General features: G+C 41.9%; 1 protein-coding gene across 1 annotated transcript; it reads right to left on the reverse strand.

Moving 5' to 3' along the window:
* Window positions 1-1,719: 1,719 nt before the first annotated feature.
* Window positions 1,720-3,688, reverse strand: LOC139104031 (uncharacterized). The gene has a single exon (XM_070659249.1). The coding sequence runs from the start codon at window positions 2,854-2,856 to the stop codon at window positions 1,720-1,722; it is 1,137 nt and encodes a 378-aa protein (XP_070515350.1). The 5' UTR covers window positions 2,857-3,688.
* Window positions 3,689-15,918: the final 12,230 nt, after the last annotated feature.

Below are 15,918 nucleotides of genomic sequence, written 5' to 3' on the forward strand. Positions count from 1 at the left end.
CTGAATTTTATAATTTCCGGCCGCGTATTCCATTTTTATTATTACAGGCTTTTTGCCTTCTTTTTTCTAATTCCTAGGATCCACGGCGAAATTTGATTTTACTGAATTGTTTTTCTTTCCGAATTTCCCTTGTGTACCGCCAGACATTTATTGTTAGTTTAAGATATTCCAAATCTTTCCGAGCTATTAATGTTTTATGAATATTTTGACAAATCCTTTCGTTTTGATTTTTATATTCCACATCTGTTGTACAATTGTTTCAGGTTCCTTCTTTTATTTATACATCTGGCGATTCAGGATATTCCGTCAGTTAAAACTATTTTTTCTGGAAACTTAGAACCCTCTCCTTTGATACCAATACATTCGGTATACTTTTCATTATCTACTTTATCAACTATGTGTCGGAAGAAGGAGATGTGGAGTTACAGGACGTAACACGTGCATATACGCGGTTTCGCGAGATTTTTATACACATTCCTGCTATCGAAACGTTGAAATTGGGGCTCCACAAAATACCTTTGTCCCCTGTGTTGAACACTTTCATCCTGAGACATTTGATGAAAGTAGCGTCAAATATGTCAATGAAGGATAAAGTATGCATCCTTATGTGGGACGAGGTATGTATACAACCAAAACTCACATATGATATTCGGAAGGATATTGTATGTGGTTTTGAAGATTGGGGACCAATCGTTCAAATAAGATAGCAGATCACGCGTTAGTTTTTATGTTACGAGGGTTATCTTCAGGATGGAAAATGCCTGTGTCATATAGTTTTTGTTATAAACAAACCAATACCGCTCAGTTAAATCGTTGCGTAAAAGAGCATGTAAAGAAAATTAATGATGCAGGCTTTCACATCGTCTGTACTATCTGCGATCAAGGGTCTTCTAATGTTGCTGCTATTCGGGAGCTATTAAATCAAACCAGAGTCAAAAGAAATTTGGACAATAGACAACAACGTAAGTACTTACATCATTTTTCATTTACCGTTGAAAGTGCAAATACTTTTTACACATTTTATTATATTACTTTTTGTTTACAGGACAAACTTTTGAGGTGGGAGAAACTGAAATTGTCCCACTATTTGATCTGCCCCACCTCATCAAAAGCATACGCAATAATTTACTGACAAAGGATCTTGTTTTAAATTGGAAACGTGAAGGGAATATTAATACAAAGGAATATGCATCGTGAGTAGTAAGTGGGCAGCACCGGGGCGACAGTTGTGACGTCACACATTCCGACTGGCGCCAGAGGCGTGTCTGGTGGGCGTGGCCACCCCGAGTTATTAGGGTTCTGATTAGATACCCCGTAACTGACCGCTCCGTGATTGGAGGAAAGTTTTGGGGCCTTATTCAAAAAGGGGAGGGTTAAGAAGGGTAGAAAATGGCGGAGATCGAATTTGGAAGTCTGTTTTTGCTGTGACTGCGTCAGGTAGAGACCCTCTGGGGTAAAGCGGTTGCTTTCTTATAAGTAGCGCGAAGAAAGAGTAAGAAATTGGTCGTTGGCGTAAGGTTAAAATTGCTCTTGGAAAAAACAAAGATATAAATATTGAGAAGTAACGCAATGTTTTAAAATATTATTTTTATTTTAACATGATATAATTTGGAGCTACAACAATAAGGAAAAATAAAACTACAAATATTTTAGCCTATTTACAATATTTCTTATTTTAAAGCGGAAAACTCGCAACGTTGTTTTAAATATAAGATTTAGCTATTTGGTCACGTAACCGTAGGGAAGAGAAAAATGTTTATTGATAAATCTACGTTTTAGTAATACGGGGGCGCAGGCTTTCGTTTCGGTTCGAGTCACGACGTCGTGAAATGCTGTGCGACGGATAGCGTTAAAGCGTAGATTTATCGCAGTCGGATTTTCTTCCTCGCTTCGCTTGTTTTCCCTTTGTAATATTAAAGATTTAATAGATTTGAAATTAACTATTAAAGAATTGCTGTAATTTAGCGTGATTCCTTTTATCTTGCAGACTTCATGCGTGCGCCCATCCGGTGTACGAACGACATACGCGTAAAATTTCGGGCCCCCGGAGACAAACGACGTGATATAGCTCCCGCAACCGTAGCTTTTGAGCTCGTCGGTCATATCGCCTAGAAAATTTCCCGTAGTTGGTTCGTACTTGTTTGGAGCGCCGGTACTTAGATATATACAGGAATCGGTGTCGTAATATAATACACGTCGGTCGAGTAGTTCGAGATACTTGTATAATTTGAGTCTCGCTTGGGCTGTTGTGTACGCGGCAATCACCACGTTTGTCATTGGGGAGGCGGCGATTGCCTCTTCCCGTAGCTGCCACGAGATGTAAAGCACTTTATCGTTGACGGGTAGCAACGATGTTACTTCGTGTTCGCTGCTTGCGAGTAAAGACGCGAGCTGTTGATAGGTATTTATAATCTCGGTTTTCGGAAGATTGCTTTGCTGCCCGAATTTTTCCCAAAACGAGTTTAAGCATAATTTCGCAACCGAACGCAAGCCTGGGTTTCGCGCGATATTATTTTTATCAAGGGTAATACCTTCGGTATTTTCGTACTCGCGTAGATAACGCTTTTTAGACTCGTCGTCTACGCATTTGCTCGGCCATCCGCTGGCTTCTTGTTTGAGCTGAAGAAAGCAGTTTATGTAATCGGTGAATAAACCGCCTTGGCGCGTGGTGGGGTCGTAACGAGTAACATTGTACTGCCAAATTTCGTTTACAGCTCTTACAAGATAGCCTTTCTCAATGGCTTTGCGCAATTCACAAGCAACCCAAGTACCCTCGAACTCACGATCGGCACTACGCTCGTGCGTGCACTCTGTTTCAGCGAATGTTTTGCAACAGCTACGACATAAGGCTAACATGAGTTTACCACGCACTCGATACGGAAGCACAGGGTGAAAAAGGTCGCGTGGGGGGAGTACTCGGCAGCAAACGAGTCCTTCCACAGCGTCAAAATTATATCGATTGGGTGAGCCGATTAGCTCGATGCATTCCTCGCCGATATATATATCCGGATGACCAATCGGGAAAGCGCCGGTTTTTAATATAAATGGATAAAGCACGGCATACGTCCACGTAGCGAATTTTCTCGTTATTTTTAATTTCGCACAGCGTCGCAATATTACCCGTACGGCCACCGAAGGATTGCGTCACGAGGTTCGAGAGGTGGATGTTTTAACATCGAGTGATTTTTGAAAAATTCTTGCATTTCAGGATTTTCTCGCATCTCGTTGTTAAAAACGCATTCCCATTTTTCCTCGACAAAATAACCTAATTTTCGAAGACGGTTTGACCGTGCGATGGTGTGATTGTAGCGGGTTTCAAGAGTACAACCGCTATCGCGGTTTACCAATTTTCGATCCCGATTTTCGCGGTAGCACATCGAGCATCCGTGCTAGAAGCAACCGTGAAATTACAACACGTGTCGCTTTGTTGTGTTACTCGATTGCGTCTCATAATACCCGTCAACGGGTACGCCTTCGATCCTATACTCACGATCGCGACCCGCGTGGATTATGCGTCAACCGAGTTCGCGTTCCCTCCACACCAGCCATTAAAGCGCTTTACGCGAATCAGGGTTTCTGTAGCCCCCGGCCGGTATGATTCCTATTTGGTTTTCGCGTAAGAAATTTTTGTGAAAAACTCGCATGCAAGTGGAGGCGATAGTTGTACACTCCTCGAAGGGACACACGTTACCACGTTCTAAAAATATACGCCTAAACGCCATACATGCGCGTCGGAGAATGTCGACGGAGTTGCGACAATATTTGATTATTTCCTGTTGGAAATTAAATACGGTATTTTTTTCCAGCATTTCAGCGTGCCATGTTAAAAATCGTTTACGCTCTTCGTCCTTCATTTGATCTGGACAATAATAGTGCACAGCAGGTAGCGGACCGACGTAGTTTTGGTTTTCTTTCTTGTTATAATAAATGTGGAATAAATTAATAAATGTGGAAAAGTACCTTTGACTACGGTCCCCTGCAGTCCGAAAGCTTTAGGTAACTCGGCTAAAGCCATAGGCATGTAATTGACGCTGTCAACAAATTTTGTTCGTCCGAGGGTCATTACTATTATTTTCAAACCGTTCAAAATTAAATCTGGTTTTTGCCGAGTATCCTGCGTTTCTACAAGGTGTTTCAAAATGAACTGTGCATCGAATGCTTTAGCATTGTGAGCAATGCAAATAAATTTTTTAAAATATTTTGTTTCACGTGTGGCAAAATCGACAAGCTGCTTTACAGGATCGTGATGAAATACAAATTCGCGTATACCACACCATCAGCAACGAATCGTCATGTCGTCTATCGCGGCGCATGTTTCGCAAATTTGTTGGGCGACGCAAAGAGTGGGAACGTGAGTTTTTATATTTTCACAGCTTTCGAGCGACACGTTTTGACGTGTTTCAAAATCGTAAAAGATGAAGGCAATTCGATTTCTAGCATCGTTATTTGTAACGTCGTTTTCCTCCGTCGGCTCTGACGCCGTGCTTGTTCCAGCCTGAGCGAGGTTGTTGTTTATTGTTTTTTGTTTGAAAGAGTGCATGAAACAACGATGGTTCGCGGGTTGCTTCGATCGGCACAGCCTACAATATAGCTCATGGCAATTGTGCGACGAAGCTGTCTTAACAAATCGCCCGCAACCATCACAGTTTCGAACGAATTTGCACACGCTTTCGCAAGATTTTCCGTCGTAGGATTTTTCCATACGATGTCGTTCAAAACAGGCAGGGCCGAAAAACGTACGATTACACGCATCGCACGCAACAATCGCTGCGCCGCGAGTTTCACAAATTGGCGTTGCGTAACAAGGCGGACAGCGTTTCGCACACCGATGTCCCCTTTCGTTTCTGTACCCTTTATTACACAGAGTGCAGAATCCCCCGCGAGAACCGGCTGCGGCGGTTAAATTTAGTATGGGATTGTAGTGGCGCAAATCTTCGTAATACATTATATTTAATTGATAAGCGAGTTCATGCGCTAAAGAGAGGTGTAACGCGGCACCATCGTACAGTGGTTTTTCGCCGAGAGCAAACGTGCTAAAATTATATATTCTTATTAGGATATTTTCCTCAAGCAGAACCCGTTAAAAACGCTCAATCTCGCGAATTCCACATCCTTCCGCGGGTATGGCGATACCGGCTTTCCTTGTCAGCTCAAGCGCTAACTCGCGTTGTAGCGAAATGGTACGGTATCTTACGGAATTCCATCTTTTATGGAGCTCTCCCTCGCGCAGATTTCCTTGCTCGGAATAGATTCGCGCCACTACGAGTGAACGCGGAAGACACAAATTATCTGTATTCGCGAGTTGTAAAATCGAGCGTTTAGCAACCCCCGCGTGTGTTAATTTATTTGACATGCCTCCGCGGCCGCCGGAAAGCGCCGCGTTAAAAACTTGAACGTTAAATTTTTCCGCGACATCAATCCCACCGGCGCTTTGTGCTACCGAACTTACGAGATTCCATATATCCTCGTGAGTTAAGTCCTGTACAGGAACGAACGACAGTCCCGCTGGGCCGTGGGTTAGATTCGCGGAGTTAAACGCTAAGCCTACATAATTTCCCGGTTCTCTCGAACGCATCGCGTACGCGTGGATTTCGCGGAACGCACTTTCCAGCCAACGGGAAATATCGTGACCATCGGGTGGCTGACGTATTTTAAACGTGGCCTCTTGCCCGAGTAATTTAAAATTTTTTAATTGTCGTGAGTTTTCCCGCGTGTAATTCTATTAAATCTATCGCCAACCTCGTCTCGGTGTTCAAACTGGCCACCTTGCTGTTGCTGCTGGTGTTGTGATAGCTGGTGTTCGCTCTCGGCACCGTCGTCGTCGTCGCTGACGATATCATTAAAGATGCTGTCTTTTTCGGAGTACCAGTTTATTGGCTCTGTCGCATCTGAGGAGTTGCGGGAAGTAGACGTCGACGACACGCTATCCCGTCGGATTTCGCCACAGTAGATGTATACTGAGCGGTTCTGGATCACTTCGTGTTAGTGTATCCGTGTGACCTATGGCGAGGGGTAATGACGTCACGCGGGGAGGGGGGTGTTAATCGTTCCCTCTCGCTCGCACTCGTTCGCGCCGCCCATCATCTCCTCTCGCTCGCACTCGTTGAACGCATGGAGCGGTTCTGGATCACTACGTGTTAGAGTATCCATGTGACCTAGGGCGAGGGGTGATGATGTCACGCGGGGAGAGGGGGTGTTAACGGTTCTGGGTCCGTGAGACCTAGGGCAAGGGGTAATGACGTCATGCGGGGAGGGGGTGGGTATTTATAAATCGCCCCTGTGTCGGCGATTCTAGGAACGAATTGTTTAGAAAATAATAACAACATCGAAACTCTGAAATGCAATATTATTTTTAAAAATGATAAGCGCGTCGTCGCGCAGCGGCATGTTTATGCGGCATCGCGACTTTCAAAGGAGTCGCGATTTTTTCAAAGGAGTCGCGATTTTTAAAAAGGGTCGTGTGGCGTCGCGGCGGCAACGGGCGGCGACGGCGGCGGCAAGCGGCGGATCGCAAGGTATCGCGCCCAGCGTCCTTTCTCGCTCGCACTCGTTCGCGCCGCCCATCGTCTCCTCTCGCTCGCACCCGTTGAACGCACAAGTGTCGCGCGCCCAGCGTTTTCTCTCGCTCGCACTCGTTGAACGCAAACTATGGCGCGCTCATCGTTCCCTCTCGCTCGCACTCGTTAAGCGTGCAAGTATCATCCTCCAACTAAAGATTTTTTAAATAGATTTTTTAAATAGACGGAGCAGCACGAGCTCTCATTATTTTTTTCCATACAGTTTAAATGTTAATGTTAGTGGATAAAATAAATCTTACAGAAACACTAAAGATTAGTATGAGAATTAAAAATATAAAATCCGGGTGCTTTTGTGTCTTTAATTCTGATAATAGTCTTTAGTGTTTCTGTAAGATTTATTTTATCCACCAACATTCGCAATGTATGGGAAGAAAATTAATGAGAGCTCGTGCTGTTCCTTGAGTTTTCAGATTGTACACTGCTAGGATTTAGCTCTTACCATTCCTTGACTTTTAATATTTGTACATCGCTAGGATTTTTGTAGATAAAATGTAACTATTGTATAAAGAATAACTGGTATAGGATAATATAATTTAAAAATAAGTAGTAAAATGTTAAAAAAAGCTGCGATAAATGCAATAACATGAAAATGTATAATTTAAAAATATAATTAATAAAAAATGATAAAAATGGAAAACTTTTTAGTAAAATTTTTTTGAAACACCTTGTATTGTTTGCATTTCTTTTCACTTAGTCTCTTGTTCAATTATCGCTCTCGCTCACACTCTATCGCGCTCTCACTCACATCCCTTGTTAGCAATCACTTCAAGATGTGTAGCATGCATGGGTTTCGCTAGATGCGATTCTTTTTTATACCTGTGGTAAAAAAAAAAAAAATCTCATGTTTTTTCAAGATTCGTTTCAAGATTCGTTTCAAGATGCATAATGTTCTACATGCCTGTGCGTTAAAAAATCTTTTTTTTCTCGTATTCATTCTTGCCATTCGGTATTGCGTTCAAGTGTCGTTCACGCTCTCACTCTTTCACGCTCTCACTCACACCCGTTAGAAATCGTTTCAAGATGTTATCGCTAGATACACATGCCTATGTGATGAAAATCTTTTGCGTCTTTTTTCGTCACTGGATCCTTTATATTGCATGACCATGCTTCAGTCTCGTACGAGTATTTCAGTTAGGAAGAAGTTTTTTGAGGAAGGAAGTAGAAATTTGTGAGAAAGAAAGTAGAAGTTTGTAAGGAAAAAAGCAGAAATTAAAAAGAAAAAATGTCTTATTTTGGACAACAACGTAAGTACTTTAATATTATTTATAAATGTATTGTATATTATTTTTAATTCTATATATTATTTTTTTTAATTTTTTATTTTTAGCAAAGCAGCAGATGTGTGTCAATTTCAAAAAAGGATGTTGTAATAATCCAATCTGCAAGTTTGTACATGTTCAAGATTAGGTTATCAAAAACGATGCTTTTTTTGTTAAATAAAATGCTCCGGGTAATTGAGTACCTTTGTTATAAAGGGAAAAAGATTAGAATACTGAGTCAGCTCAGTATCACCTTGTTCGGCCGGATTAATATCATTGCGCATCCGGGACAGCTCATGCAGGGATCAATTCTTTATTCTAATATATATGTTATCGCGCTCAGCAACGGGAATATCCCGTCGAAGGGACCTAAGTGCAAAGGTTCTTCTTTGTCAAAAGACAAAGGCATTAATCATTCTAGCTTAATAGCGCAGCCAGATCCAACAGTCTACCGCTAGCACTCATCGAAAGCGCATCGCAGCATCGCTTATTTTACCTATCCCGGTTAAGCCCGCAGAGGTTCTAACCATTGATTCCTAAGGATAAACTCGCAGTAGTTTATCCCTCTTGTAAAATAAAGCATAATACAGTCCACTGTTTAAAGAAATAATTTACCAGCATTTTTCCCGGTGTTCGCACGCAGTCGCGAACATTTTTTGGTCCTTCGAGCCGGATCGCAGTATCCTTGCGTTACGAAAATTAATACGTGCTAGCGAGTTGCGGTACCGCGTGTGCGCACAAATCAAATCGCGCTAAAGTCAAATCGCGTGTGTATTGAAAGTGGTGATTAGTGCATTCTGATTCTGAAAATGGCTTCTGCATGTGATATGTTAATTCGAAGTCAAATGGACCTTCGCGACCGAATTCGTCGGGCTCTAGCGAAGCTGCATCACGCTGGTGACGAATGTTATAATGAGACGATGATCGAGACGCGGATCTCGTTACTAGATCAAAACTGGCAACATTTCCAAGGCAATCATCAAGAGCTGATTGCCCAGCATTGGGATGAAATCTCAAAACGAGATTATTATACCTTGGATATCTTCAATCTAGCCGAAGAAGATTATATTCAGCAACGTTCTGGGCTAACAGAATTGCTTTTGAAATTACGTAAAGAAAAAACTGAGAGTGTCGCGAAACCTGCTAGCTCCGTCGCGCGCTCACAACCTAAACCGACAATAAAATTCTCGGGGCGATTCCGAGATTGGGAAGCCTTCAGGACCACGTTCCGAACCACCATTCTGGAGGACGAGAGCTTGTCCGAACCGCAGAAGATAGAGCTCCTGGATGATAGCCTTTCAGGGGAAGCGCTCAAAATTTTCGATAACATTCTAGCCATCGGCGGCAATCTCCAGAGCGTCTGGACAAAATTAAATGATTACTTTGGAAATCTGCAAACACAAGTTAGGAATTCTGTAACAAGCTTTTTGAACCTTCCGGTTGTGCGATCCGGATCCGAGACTCAGTTACGCGGACTGCTCCGTGAGGTAAAGGAAACGCGGAATTTCCTGAAGCGTCTCGAGCGAGACGTTGAAAAGAATGATTTTTTCATTCATGCTGTCATTTCGAAAATGAATCCCAGCCTATTCCAAAGCTGGAGAACTGCGCGCGCTAACTGCCAGAAGCCACCGAATCTAGAAGAAGTATTAAGTTTTCTGCAAGAGAAATTCGAGGAAATGCAGCGGTCCTCGGGAAATTTAACTGCTACAAAAAGTCCAGCGGGCGTTCAAGAGCTGCACGCCTCGCAAACATTGCGATCTGGAAATCTCTCGCAGATTTCCGGAAAGAAACCAAGCAAGTGCTCGCTTTGCTTAGGAGCTCACTATATTTTGGCCTGCGGAGCTCTAGCTAAGATGGGACCTCAGGCTAGGATGCAGCTGGTCCAAAAATCCGAACTTTGCATCAACTGTTTTGGCGAACATGACGTTGCCGCATGCCCGTCTACCAGATTCTGTTCCGAGTGCGGAAACCGCCACCACACTTCCGTGCATGACGCATTTTTTGAAAACCGATCCAAGGCAACTACGCCACGATCTTCTCCAGCATCACCTATTGTAATTTCTTCATGGGCCGAGGAATGCAGCAATCATCCCGACATTGAAGTTGAAGCAATTCTACCAGCCGGTAGTGAACGAACCTTGTCCAGAGCTTCAAGAAAAACTAGTGGAAGAACGACTCCGGAGGACTTGAGGACAAATTTTGAAAAGGCCGCTCTCTAAATGTATTTCCTGCTGTGATACGTTCCCGATCGGAGCTCGTGGAACGTCGTCATCGCCGTCGCCAGCCAGCGACGGAACTTCTGCGGCCCTGCTGCGGCCCTGCTGTGATACGTTCCCGATCGGAGCTCGCGGAACGTCGTCGCCGTCGCCTGCCAGCGACGGAACTTCGTCGGCCTGCTGCGGCCCTGCTGTAAAACGTTCTCGATCGGAGCTCGAGGAACGTCGTCGCCGTCGCCTGCCAGCGACGGAACTTCGTCGGCCTGCTGCGGCCCTGCTGTGAAACGTTCCCGATCGGAGCTCGTGGAACGTCGTCGCCGTCGCCTGCCAGCGACGGAACTTCGTCGGCCTGCTGCGGCCCTGCTGTGAAACGTTCCCGATCGAAGCTCGTGGAACGTCGTCGCCGTCACCTGCCAGCAACGGGACTTCTGCGGCCTGCTGCGGCCCTGCTGTAAAACGTTCTCGATCGGAGCTCGAGGAACGTCGTCGCCGTCGCCTGCTAGCGACGGGACTTCTGCTGCCTGTTGTGACTCTACTGTGCAACGTCCCTCGATCGGAACTCGAGGAACGTCGTTTCCGACACCCTTCAACAACGCAACTTCTACTGTTCTTCTGCGACTCTGTTATGCATCGTTCTGCAGCCGGATTCCGTCGAACATCATCACCGCCGCCGGCAAGCAACGAGATTTTGCCGGCCAGCTGCAACCCAAGCACCGTCATCGGTTGGCCTGCATACGGCCGGCTCTGGTCATCCGTGTCATCGGCAAGAGCCGATGAATACCTTCGCCGATGAACTCCGACATCGGCTTGCTCAAGGTTCACTGAAACCAATTTTGCGTCATCGGCAGGAGCCGGTGGACGTCTTCGCCGTCGCCTTCCAGCGTCGGCCAGCCTGCGGCCTGTTCGGCCAATCTTCGTCATCGGCAGGAGCCGGTGGACGTCTTCGCCGTCGCCTTCCAGCGTCGGCCAGCCTGCGGCCTGTTCGGCCAATTTTGCGTCATCGGCAGGAGCCGGTGGACGTCTTCGCCGTCGCCTTCCAGCGTCGGTCAGCCTGCGGCCTGTTCGGCCAATCTTCGTCATCGGCAGGAGCCGGTGGACGTCTTCGCCGTCGCCTTCCAGCGTCGGCCAGCCTGCGGCCTGTTCGGCCAATCTTCATCATCGGCAGGAGCCGGTGGACGTCTTCGCCGTCGCCTTCCAGCGTCGGCCAGTCTGCGGCCTGTACAGCCAATTTTCGTCATCGATAGGAACCGATGAACGACTTCGCCTTCCTGCATCTGCCAACTTGTGACCTGCTACGACCACCTTTGTCACCCATAGGAATCGATGACTGCATCACCATCGATACGAACCAATGGACATTTTCGTCATTACCTTGCTTTAGCGTTAGATTATTGAAACATTATAAGAATTGAATAAACATTATATATGCTATACTATCACGGCGGGCGGCTGCCACGGCGGGCGGCTGCCATAATAAACAAGTGCTAATCCTTTTTAGATTCTTAAAGATACGAAATTTCTTAATTGAAAATAAGCATGATTTGTTAATTGTTGCATAAATAATTGTATTATCCTATGGCGGGCGGCTAAGTGTAAAAATTTTGGCTGAGTATATTGAATTATAATTTCGTTAGCATTAACGAGGCGGGCGGAATGTTCAAGATTAGGTTATCAAAAACGATGCTTTTTTTGTTAAATAAAATGCTCCGGGTAATTGAGTACCTTTGTTATAAAGGGAAAAAGATTAGAATACTGAGTCAGCTCAGTATCACCTTGTTCGGCCGGATTAATATCATTGCGCATCCGGGACAGCTCATGCAGGGATCAATTCTTTATTCTAATATATATGTTATCGCGCTCAGCAACGGGAATATCCCGTCGAAGGGACCTAAGTGCAAAGGTTCTTCTTTGTCAAAAGACAAAGGCATTAATCATTCTAGCTTAATAGCGCAGCCAGATCCAACAGTCTACCGCTAGCACTCATCGAAAGCGCATCGCAGCATCGCTTATTTTACCTATCCCGGTTAAGCCCGCAGAGGTTCTAACCATTGATTCCTAAGGATAAACTCGCAGTAGTTTATCCCTCTTGTAAAATAAAGCATAATACAGTCCACTGTTTAAAGAAATAATTTACCAGCATTTTTCCCAGGTGTTCGCACGCAGTCGCGAACAGTACATAATTATAGGTATTGTTTTAAATACCAAAATACCAAGTGTACAATCGCGAAGTGCAGATATCTCCATGTAACGAGCGTAGCACAAGCTCGTTACGAAACCACTGGCGTGGTGACGGATCAGTTAAGATACGAGATTGGGCGTACTCTACAAAATACGAACATTTGTGGAGACTATAAGAATGGTCAATGTTCGCGTGAAAATTGTCAGCGCCGGCATATCGGGCACCAAGACGTGTTAGATTGTGTGGTGTGCTGCGAGACAATAGTGAGGGACACATTTGGTGCAGCAAATTGTGGGCACATATTTTGCAACACCTGTGCATTAAAATGTGAGGGGCCTTCACAAAACAATGACGTTTTAACAGTGGTGTGTCCGGTATGTCGGTCCGTAGACGACTATGAACAGTTACAATAAGATTAAGGCTAATGTTGTTTTTTTTGACAGTTATGTTTATTGCTTTTGATGTTTTTTCACGTTTTTTGTTGTTTTTCACGTTTTTGATGTTTTTCACGTTTTTTATGTTTTTTCACTGCTTTTTTGATTTTACGCTATTGTAGTATATTGCGTTTTATAATTTAAGATAATTATAATATGACATAGTATAAGATAACATTTGCGTTTTTAGTATATAAGTTAATGTATCCACCACGTTTTAGTATATAAGTTTAATATTTTTTGCGATAATTAGATTTTGATGTTTTTTTAAAAGAATAAATGCATTTTTTAATTAATAAAAAATTAAAATTTATTTTTTGAAAAATAAAATTATTTTTTTCTTTTAGGTACATATAATTAAAAAACTACACTTATAATTTAAAAATATAAAATTTATTTTTTTTATAAAACTAAAACTATTTTTTCTTTTTATGTACATATATATAAATAAAAAACTAAACTTATAATTAAAAACATATCAAATTAAAAACATATAAAAATAACTAAAACTTACAAACTAAAAAATTTTTACATATAAAATATCAAAAAAAATTACATATATAATTAAAAACAAAAAAAGAAGTTAAAACTAAAAAATGTTTATAAAATTAAAAAAAAAAACTAAAAAACTAAAAAACGTACAATGAAAACTTACAACTAAAACTTACAACTAAAACTTACAACTAATTGACGTTTTTTTTTTAATTGTGATCTGAAACAAAAAAAATGTTTTATTAAAAAGATATGTAAAAAAATAAAAACAATAAAAATATGTACTTACATAAATTTATTCTTAGTTTAAACTCTTTGCACACTGTGCAACGATATGCCGGTACAGGGCCGAATAAATAGAACGGCAGTTCATTGATGCACAGTGTGCAATATGTGTGCCCACACAAAAGACCTTGTATTGCCGTAATATGCGGCACCATGCAAAAATTGCATCTAGGCATTTGGTCTTCTGTAAATAAAAATTATAAAATTAAAAAATTATAAAAAAAAAAAAAAAAAAAAATTTATAAAAAATAGTTTTTTTTTTAAAAAAAATAAAAAATTATTTTTAAAAATAGAAAAAAACTTACTTTGAAATTTGTTATTTTTGCATGAGATGCAGTCCCACATGCATTCTCCGATTAATAATTTCGTACATGTATGCGGTTGTGCTTCCTTCGGGTACGTTTCTCGTAATAAAAATGCGATGCGTTTTACTTCGCGGTATATCCTCATCGTCATTGGTCGCACAAGGTTGTTAATATCGTCCACCTCATCTTGCGTGAGGTGGACGAATTTGCACGACCGACCGGCTAAGCACGATGCCTTTGTGCACCGCCGGATTTCGTGATGCATTTTACACTCAGCTCTCGAACATACCCGGATTAAGTAATCTCGACAACTCATGATGGTAAATTGGAAAAAATAACAGGAGCTTTGGAAAACAGGAGCACAAAAACAACAAGAGCACAAAACAATAAAAAGCAAAAAAACAACAAAGAGCAAAAAAAAAAATTAAAAAACAACAAAGAGCATATAAAAACAACAGGAGCAATAATAAAACGACAATAGCATATATAAACAATAAAAGCAATTTTATCTGCAGTCTACACTCTCCGACTGACAAGTGAACAGTGAGAAAAAAATATGTGCTGCGTTTCTATTCCCACCCCGCTTCCATAAGTGTGTTCGTAAATGCGCTCATGATTAGAAGCGGATATACATATGAACGAACCTAAGGTCCTTTTTAACACCCTTTTTACACATAGCACATAACGATATTGTTTTTCACTGTGTTTGCGGTGCAATTGATTCAGTTGACGTTTTATCCCATTTAAATTTTTTTGCAATACCTATTTGTATAAATAATGTAGATACATCTATCATAGGCACGTTTTCCGTTTGTCCGCCTCTGAGGTATGAAACAAGTACAGCATTGTCACTGAGAACACCATTGATAATGATCCATCCCTGTGTTTTTTCCATGATGATTTTTGCGTGCACAACCTCCTGCTCCGTCCATACCTGAGCTCGCAGAGGCAAGATTCCATTTAAAACACATGGTATGGCCTGCCACTTCATTTCATGAAATTGGCTCTCTAGTCGTAAACATTCATGCGGCATTCTTTCAGTTGTGCGAGCCCAGTCGCGAAGATTTACAGTAATCGAAGTAGCACCGACGTACTCGATGATCCCTCTTTGCCATTTTGAACCTTCGCGGATGGCAACGAGAGTTCCTATTATTATTTCATTCGGTGACAGTATCAGTTGAGGTGCTGCAAATCTCATGCGTAAGGCCATTCGTTCCATCATCTCCTTATGAGCTGCTTCATCGTTGATTAATTTCACCCAAAACATTGTAGGTGATTGTACGCGTACCACGCGTACCTCAATCGGCCAAGTGGACAGTTGTCTTACGTCAATGTTGGAAATCATCTGAAAAAAAAGAAATTTAAAATTAAAAAAGTATAAAATTATAATTTTTTATGTATTAAATGGTTTTAAAAATATTTAAGAATATATAAGAATATATAAAAAATATATAAGAATATATAAGAATATACTTACAATTTTTGGTGACAAACGATGACGATCAATTACTGATGAGTGGTTGCAAGGAACTGACTGCTCGACAGTTGAAGGATTCATCTTGATCCAAATTGTTTTCATGTTTATAGAGATAAAAAATTATCATTCTCGTTCTCACTCACTTTGCTCTCGTAAACATATGCGCACTTGCTTCAACCCTCATTTATAAAATAGACTACGCAGAGAACAAAAGCTGTGCGGCTAAACGCAAAGACTCTGCAAAACAGAGGGTACCTGCTATTCGATGGGTGTACATTTCTTTTGTCGGAAAGAAATAAGTCAACGTTTTTAATTCCGAGAAGTAAAAGTTTGTAAAATAATTTTATACGAGGGTAATCGAATTTTTATCTGAAAGATATAAGCTAACGGTTTTTTACTAACGGTTTTTTATTAACAGTTTTTAATACCGTGAATATTAGCAAATGACTCAATATAATTTGAGAGAGGGTAAGAAATGAAATCACATGATTAATTGGTAGTAGGGGTAGGATATAATGCATTCGTTATACCTCTTTTGTCACAATGCGTGAATCTCATTAGTGATTGAGCGATCGACGACTATGTATGAAATGAACAACGAAGAAATCGAAGTTGATGAAGAAATTGAAATTGATGAAGAAATCGAGATTCATCCCTTGTCGGAGGATAGTGCTTGCAACACCGACGATGATG

The sequence above is a fragment of the Cardiocondyla obscurior genome, linkage group LG07 (genome assembly GCF_019399895.1).
Source record: "Cardiocondyla obscurior isolate alpha-2009 linkage group LG07, Cobs3.1, whole genome shotgun sequence".
Classification (NCBI taxonomy): domain Eukaryota; kingdom Metazoa; phylum Arthropoda; class Insecta; order Hymenoptera; family Formicidae; genus Cardiocondyla; species Cardiocondyla obscurior.

Bases quoted from the DNA above. Each gene is read 5' to 3' on its own strand.
- LOC139104031 (XM_070659249.1), bottom strand. From the start codon at position 2,856: ATGTTAGCCTTATGTCGTAGCTGTTGCAAAACATTCGCTGAAACAGAG.